The 8159-nt window shown below is 41.6% G+C and overlaps 1 protein-coding gene across 1 annotated transcript; it reads left to right on the top strand.

The window, feature by feature from the left end:
* Positions 1 to 671: 671 nt before the first annotated feature.
* stub1 (STIP1 homology and U-Box containing protein 1) lies at positions 672 to 7590 on the top strand. The gene is made up of 8 exons (XM_061094432.1): positions 672 to 784; positions 1563 to 1792; positions 1942 to 2140; positions 2558 to 2723; positions 2889 to 2964; positions 3059 to 3115; positions 3972 to 4088; positions 4693 to 7590. Exons 2-8 carry the CDS (start codon positions 1679 to 1681, stop codon positions 4816 to 4818), a joined length of 855 nt encoding a protein of 284 aa, XP_060950415.1. The 5' UTR covers positions 672 to 784; positions 1563 to 1678; the 3' UTR covers positions 4819 to 7590.
* Positions 7591 to 8159: the final 569 nt, after the last annotated feature.

The raw sequence follows: 8159 nt of genomic DNA, 5'->3' as shown, positions 1-8159 counted from the left end.
TTTATATTTCATTTTTTTCATATTTTCAATTTACATTGAACATGTAGGATATTATGCAATGAATACAAATCCCTCGATCTTTGCTGCTTAATTTCCAAGCAGTCTGCTGCTGACGGTTTCCATGTGATGTCCTGAGGCTGCCCCCTGCTGGCTGCTGGGTTCCTCTGCTGCTCTTGCTTGGTTTGTGCAGCTTGTGATTAACTAAAGTTGTCCATAAAAGAAAATCTCTTGTTTATTATTTGTATTTATCACATTTATTTATTGGTTAATTTCATGCCCACTGACTCAGTTTAAACACGCAATCTGTTTGTCTTCATCCTCTGTTTGTGCAGCCAGTATTTATTTTGTGAAATAAGAGAAACTGTCATGCCTTAAAATGGAGTTTGGTCAGAGAACTGGTGTTGTTTGTTAAACCTGCACGTTAAGGGAAAGTCACAGCCACTTTCTAATTTTCTGCAACTTTTGGTAAGAATTTGAGCATGTTAAAGCCCTCAAAAAGCCAATTCTTTTGCCTGAATGATATAATAATCCTTACAATTTCAATAGGACCTCACTGTCTGTCAGTGCCAGTCAGTGCTCGGGCCTAATTATATTTAGTGCATGATAAAAGTCAAACGATTAAATAAAGTCCTATCGGCTTCCGTAAAGGTCGCGTAAGCGTTTGACGTCAGCATAACAACAACCTGTCATGACAGCTCGTTCGGAGGAAAGAAATAATTCGTTCAGCTCTGATATGAGACTATTTACGACCCAGTCCACCCGCATGTAAGAGCTCCTCTGTCAGGTAAGGACTGGACTCCGTGAATCTCACAAAAAAACACTCACTTACCGGCTAACTGCTAAGATGGAAGCCAGTGTTGGCTGGGTAGCACACAAGCTAACCTAGTGTTAGCCACTCTGTGTTTTACGGTTGCCTAGCGGCGTTGAGGTAAACGTTGAGATAAATCCCTCAAATATTTTACTCTGGTCAGTTATAGCTAAACTTTTTCACCATCTGCTGGTTGCATTTATACATGTGTGACTGAATATTGGGTTGATATCATGCGTATTAGCGTCCTGCCCGGCGACGCGTTTATCGTCAATGTAGCTGAACGTGCTAGCTCAGCTAACTAGCTAACAGCTGAGAACCGAGCTCCTGTTTGATGTTAGCTGAAGTTAACGGCGTTGTCAGTCGTGTTTCTGTGCTCGCTGCCACAGTTGATCACAAATGTACGTGTGTGGGTTTATTTATTGTTGCTTGTTCACAACCTTTAGCTTCCATTGGGTGTCTGTGGTATAGCGTTACAGGACTGTGGGGAGGCAGGGTGAGCTGCCCGGGGATGTTAGCTAGCTGCGCTGCTCGTACATTCAACGCCGATGTCCGTCACATGAATAGTTAATTGCTGTGCCCACATCACCGTGTTGCTCAGCGGTGAGAGCACCGTCAGCACCGTCAGCTCAGTGAACGGATGCCCGCCTGCATCGAGAGCCGCACGCGATCTCCCCCCCAGGACGGGCACTGCAGCAGCGGCACGCCTGTGAACGTGGACGCTAACATTACATGCACTGTGTCTCCGGTGCAGTGTGTGAGATCCAGGAGGGACCGGGCATTCTCGGACCAGTCGGTTAGTCAGCCGAAGAGACGGGGAACAGGATCGGGAAGCAGGGCGAGGCGGGCCCCGCGGAGCCGGCGGAGAAAATGGCCGGCAGCCCGGAGAAGAGTTCCACCGCGCAGGAGCTGAAGGAGCAGGGGAACCGGCTGTTCCTCTGCCGCAAGTACCAGGAGGCTGCGACCTGCTACAGCAAAGCGATCGTGAGTAACTGTCATTGTAGAAGAAAGAGCATCACAATGAATTGACTCTTCATGAAAATTCGTTTTTAGAAAAACCAAATGGGTGATTTTCCCCTCTGAATGTCTAGTGCCATGATTTCACTGTGCATGTGCATTGTCCTGTCTCCTAGAACCGGAATCCATCCGTGGCAGTGTACTACACCAACAGGGCTCTCTGCCACGTGAAGCTGCAGCAGCATGACAAGGCTCTGGCAGATTGTAAGCACGCCCTGGAGCTGGACAGCCAGTCGGTCAAGGCCCACTTCTTCCTGGGCCAGTGTCACCTAGAGCTGGAGAACTATGATGAAGCCATCGGTAACCTGCAGAAAGGTAATAACAGCCTCCTAAAGCACGATGAATCCTCTCATACAGTTTTGCAATAGGGTGTGAAAGCAGCTTGCTCATGTTTTACTATTCTACTTCCTCATTTATGTTCAAGTTCATAAGTTTACTTCAATGCTACTTCACATTCTTCCATTCCTGCTGTTGTGCTGACTCTAGAATAAGCTGATACGATCTTTGTTGATTGTCATAATCCTATTGATTATACAGTTACTCTTAGATCAAGTCTGCAGGGGTATATTATATTAAGCTTTGTCAGGGTTTCTATCCCTGTAAATCTAATATTCTATATTGTTACATATAGAAATGGGTTTTCTTGCTGACTTGTCATCTATTCACCAGAGATGACAGAGGAATCTCGAGGAAAAAGCCCACTGATGCTGTAATGCCGTTTCTCCTTGACAGCTTATAACCTGGCCAAAGAACAGAGGCTGAATTTTGGAGACGACATCCCCAGTGCCTTGCGCATTGCCAAGAAGAAACGCTGGAACAACATTGAGGAGAAGCGCATCAACCAGGAGAATGAGCTGCATGCTTACTTGACCAAGCTCATACTGGCTGAGAAGGAAAGGTGAGGCTGGGGAGGAGGGTAGGAGTCACATATCCAGCATTGTAATTTTTTGTGTCTGATAATGAGCTCCTGGCGATTACTGCTACTCACTGAAATTAATCAGTGGTTATTATTTTGTTGAGGAGGGGGGTGTAATTTTTTTAATAACTTTGTGCTTTTGTGCAGAGAACAAGAAGAATACAAAGAAAAAGAGGACGACAATCAAAATGGGGGCGATGCTTCCAAGATTGCATCAAAACACGTATGTTTTTGAATACGTTTGCGGACTTAACTTGGCTGTGATGCTTTTGAGTAAACCTTCATTATGCACTTAATATGAAATGTGACCTACTTAGGACAAGTATCTAATGGACATGGAAGAGCTCTTCTCTCAAGTGGATGAAAAAAGAAAAGTAAGGATGATATTTAATCTTTCAAATTGTATTTATTCACCCAGTCATTCAGGTTATCTCATCATGCATTGGGCAAAAAATGCAAGTTAACATCCCGCATATGTCACCAGTCCATTACAAGGCACGTTTTGATCACATCCAACCACACAAATGCACGTTTGCTCACAGTACACCTACTGTACTTCACACCATCTCCTCTGATCGTTGACATAGCAACAACAGAAATAGACTCACACGAACGTTCAGAATTGCGAACACCTTTATGATCTGTTTCGCTTTGTGTGAACATTCTCCCTGGACCTTTCCTGTGCCATCATTCAAGCTTCATGCTACACTCGTCACTACATCTGCACCCATATTATAGAAGGATGTTACTATGTGTTTTTAATTTCCACTTGAAGCTGTTCCTGCAGTAACTGGTTCTCCAGGCTTGTAGTGATAAATGATCAATTCTATAGATATATGTCGACACAACTGAGGTAGTTGTCATGTATTGTTGTATTGATGTTTCTCTTCTGGACGTGTTAGAAGGCGTGAGAAAGCTACGTTTAAGCGTAGATGGGTAACTGGAAAATACAGATGAAAGACAAATACTGTCATTATTCTAATATATGTGCCTTTAACAGTTTGATATTTTTAGTATGAGCAGTGTTTTTTTACTGAAGCGTTTAATCCAATCATGGAGTGGCTGATTTTGTTCTAGGAGAAAAACAAACCTTGATGTGGATTTGATTGCGAGGCAGTACTTTGTCATTAAACTGTAAAGATCTTTGTAAGAGCAGTGAACGACAGGATCATGTATCGTTTAACATTATCACATCAGTGTGACTCTTGCTGTGTTTTGTTGTTTGTTCAGAAGCGGGATATCCCAGATTACCTGTGTGGGAAGATCAGCTTTGAGCTGATGAGAGAGCCCTGCATCACTCCCAGTGGAATCACCTACGATCGCAAGGACATTGAAGAGCACCTACAGGTAAAACAACAGCTACTTGTCTTATCACTGCAGATTTAATTTTCTTGAGGCAAAAACACAGAACATGATGCTCAGAAATTCATGAATTCTACAATAAACAACCAAATAAACTGTTAAAATAATCATTAATACTAGCTGCAGTTCATCTGGCACCTCTTTGGGTACTTTGTTCAAAAACACTGTACTCAATAAAATCATTAATTTTACTTCCATCAAGGAGGTTGCTTTTTCAGGACATCTGGGCTATTTGATTATACAAATCAGGAATGTGTATTTTCAATACACATTCCTGTAATTGGGGAAATCGGGGGTAGCTTATTTTTTCCTCGGGCTCAGACGGGTGTACACAGAAAACCACGGCCTGAGCCGGACTCAAGTTTTGTGAGTTCATATTGTATTTGTTTATTAACCCTATTTCACTTGCAGCATGTTGAAGATAAAATGAAACAAAAAAAATGCCCATCTTTTAAATTAAACCAAAGTAAACACATTATCATATTGTGTGATTGTCCCAAAATACATAGACTGTTTCTTAGGACTATATATTATTTATGAAACTCGGCTACTAATGCTAACACTCTCATTTAACTTGCTCTCCCTATAGCGAGTGGGTCATTTTGACCCTGTCACAAGGAGTCCTCTGACCCAGGACCAGCTGATCCCTAACCTGGCAATGAAGGAAGTCATCGATGCCTTTATCCAGGAGAACGGCTGGGTGGAGGACTACTGAAGTGCACCCCCCCCTCCCATTACTCCCATAATGCCCCGAAACTCCAAACAAAGCCTGGACAACTCGAGACTTAAGAGAATCACCCCTTGCCTCGACATAAACTTTACACAAGCAGGAAAAGCCACGCGATGGACTACCAGATGGGAGCCATACATCTTGCTCTGCCTTCCCTCCTCCTCATCCTCCTCTTCCTCCTTCTCCGCCCCCTCCTCCTCACATTTTATCTTTGCTGTAAAACATCCTGCTCTGACTCTCTTAGGCTCGGCGGTCATGGCCTGCTGCTCCCTTTAAAAAGCCCCTTTCCATTCAGATATTCTCTACACTTTCTCCTTTCCTCCCTGTCGTGCTGTTTCTAGTATTACAAGCCTGACTCCTTTCTACACAAAACAAGGGGCCATGTTCTCAGGTCTCCACCTGCTCCCTCTCTGTCCCTCTCTTTCTCTGAGTGCCACAATCCTTGGTAAGCATCAGCATTGCACACCAGTGTTTCAAAGAACCCACCAATTTACAAACTGTTACACTTTGGTGGCAGATTTAATTCAAACATTGGCCTTTTATTTGGCGTTTACTCCTGTATTTCATAGGCGGTTATTTTTTTTCTTTTGAGAACGGAGCATTTGCCGAAGTGGTTACTGGAATGCCAAAACTCTATTCTCAACAAGGGTGACTAGTTTGTATGCAAGTTTTACACAATGATCATTTAATAATTAGTCAATAGTAAGTTTGTCACTGAGTATTTTAACCCGTTGTGAGTTATTTGGCATGAGTGTGGCGCTCCATGTCGCCATACTGTAAGACTTTCCATACATTTTTCTTTTTTTTTTCCAATCATCAAACCCCCATTACAGACAATTGAATTAAGTTGAATGTATGCAAAGTTTACTCTATAGGTTTGACCTACAGTAATTCAAGATGTTTCTTACCAGGACAATGTGAGGTTTCCATGAAAAAAAGGCCTCGAAATGGACAATGGAAATGACTGCTGCATACGAAGAAAAAAAAAAAAAAATGTTTTAACGTTGCTGGATAATTGTTGAAAGTGTTTGAATTTGGATAGATGACGTGAGCTGTAACGGGCTGAAGCTCAAATCTGCGTCGGAGAATGGTCTGTGCTGTCTGTGTCGTTCATAGAAACAAAATCCTGTGCTCGGACGTCGTGTTTGGCTTGTGCTGTCTGCCTGGAACGTGTGTGTGGCCGCTTTCCTCATGCATGAAGTGAATTTTCATTTTCTTTTTGCAAAAAACAGAATAGGGCGGCTGTCACTTCCTTCGCCTTTTTTTTTGCTGTTATTTTGATGCACCTTCTCCTCCCAGTGTCCCAGTTGTAAAAGGCGATGGTTGCATCGGCTCATGTGAACCAGTCGTCGTTGTGAAACTAACTTTTTCAGTTGGTGAAAATCATGTTACGAGGTTTTCACTAGAATTGCTGTACCAACCTCCTCTGTGTTAGACATGCTGGAAGAGTTACGACCATCTTGATCTCGTCCATACCTCAGTCCCATCCTCTTAGTTTACAGGTTGTTCTGCTGAATGTGTGTCCGTGGTGAGTTAGGCCTGTCGGTGGGTTGTGTTAAGGTGCAGGCAGTGTAAATAATATGCTTGTGTATCTCAGATTTTATTTCTTTACTATATAAGGTCCTTTTTTTTTCTCTTGAGAAATCCTATAGAGCTTGAGAAACTGTATTAAATGTAGATATGTTGATAACATAAATGCCTGGTTCTGTTTTCATTTGTCCAAATTAAGTTTCTCATTAAAGAGATACCAAGTATGATGCTCGTTGGAATCAAATCTCTTACATATCGTTTTTTCTTGCAGCACAATTAATAACACCAGCCCTTCAATAAATTCTCATTTTGGTCAATTTAATGTGTTGTTTTTCAAATCTCAGACAACTGACATGACATGTTTGAGTCCATAGTTTGGTACAAACAAGTCTCATTTGATCAAGGATGATTCAGTTTTGCTGCATTAGGCATTTCTCCATGTTTCTTCCTGCCCTGTTATATCATTTTGACCCGTGTCTGCTGTTGAGGCAGCGAACAGCCAACCACCCTCATACTGTGTGTTAAAGCTAAAATGTTTCTATTGAAATCTCAAATTTTGTCTTTCAGATCTGCACTAAAGCAGACTCTAACTGTCCTAGCTGAGCCTGTAACTGAATAAATCAGTCAGTATGATATACTGTTTTGGTGTATATATATATAATACTATGCGTTTTCTGCTGTGAAATTTCCCACTGAAGTATCTGCATTAAATAAAAAAAACTAACTAGTCAGGTTTGATCCTAAAAATGAACATCCTTTCATACTGTGGTTCAGGTAGCCAGTCAGATTGACCCTTAGCCTCAGCGTGCCCTCAGGCTCGGCTTTTAACATTATTGTGATTAAAAAACCTGATGACGCCAGGGTTCAACCGAAGATTATTATTTTCAACATAACAACCATTCTGAGGGAGCTTAAACGAGATGGTTACCTCTCTCCTCTCTCCCCCTCTCTTCACCTTGACCCCTCTCTCTCTTCTCTTCCCTCTTTGCCACCCACCTGACCTCTCTTCCCCTTTTTTCTCCACTCACCCCGACGGATCGAAGCAGATGAGCGCCCACACTCACTTTGTTTTTTTATCTCCACAGTTCTTGCTCATTCTGTGAACTGTTGGGTTTCTCTACCATTTCTTTTTTTATCATTTGTTCTTTTTTTTGCCATGTATTTTGTGAAGCACTTTGTAACCTTGTTCATATAAGTGCTATACAAATAAAGTTATTATTATTATTATTCATTATTGAATCTGTTGAAAACCTTTTAGGTTAACCAATTTTCTTATCGCACTTGTTTTTGTTATCGTCCACTCCCTCAAATCACAGAAATGTCCTTTTCTAAGACAAAGTTTTCTCCTTGAACTTCATCTATTTAAATGGATAAATGGGCTGTAGTTGCTATATCGTTTTTTCTTCTTAACCCCTCTAGTAAAACACCAATTCATTGCACTTATTTGACACTTATCATCCACACACTGAAACCCCAGTGTCTTGCCCAATGAATCACTGTATGTGGACTGGAGGAGCTAGGAATGGAACTACCAACCCTCTGGTTAGTGGATGACCAGCTTTACCTCCTGTAAGATAGTTAACTTAATTATGTTTATTATGATTTACTGTCCTGCTTTTTATGGACTATCTTATGTGATCTTAAAAAAAGTGGAAAATATGAAAACACAAACACAAAACATGCAAAAAAATGAAAGAAAGCAAATAAATATTGACATAGACACAAGGTGAAGGGTTTTTGAGGTTTAGTCAGAGTGAGTACAACTCAACTCTATAACTGATACTATAACTTAACTG

This window comes from Limanda limanda, chromosome 21, assembly GCF_963576545.1.
Source record: "Limanda limanda chromosome 21, fLimLim1.1, whole genome shotgun sequence".
NCBI lineage: Eukaryota > Metazoa > Chordata > Actinopteri > Pleuronectiformes > Pleuronectidae > Limanda > Limanda limanda.
This window is presented reverse-complemented; position numbering and strand designations above follow the sequence as displayed.

Bases quoted from the DNA above. Each gene is read 5' to 3' on its own strand.
- stub1 (XM_061094432.1), top strand. From the start codon at position 1,679: ATGGCCGGCAGCCCGGAGAAGAGTTCCACCGCGCAGGAGCTGAAGGAG. The intron at 1,793-1,941 runs GTGAGTAACTGT...CCTGTCTCCTAG, and splicing joins CCTGCTACAGCAAAGCGATC to AACCGGAATCCATCCGTGGC. The intron at 3,116-3,971 runs GTAAGGATGATA...TTGTTTGTTCAG, and splicing joins AAGTGGATGAAAAAAGAAAA to AAGCGGGATATCCCAGATTA.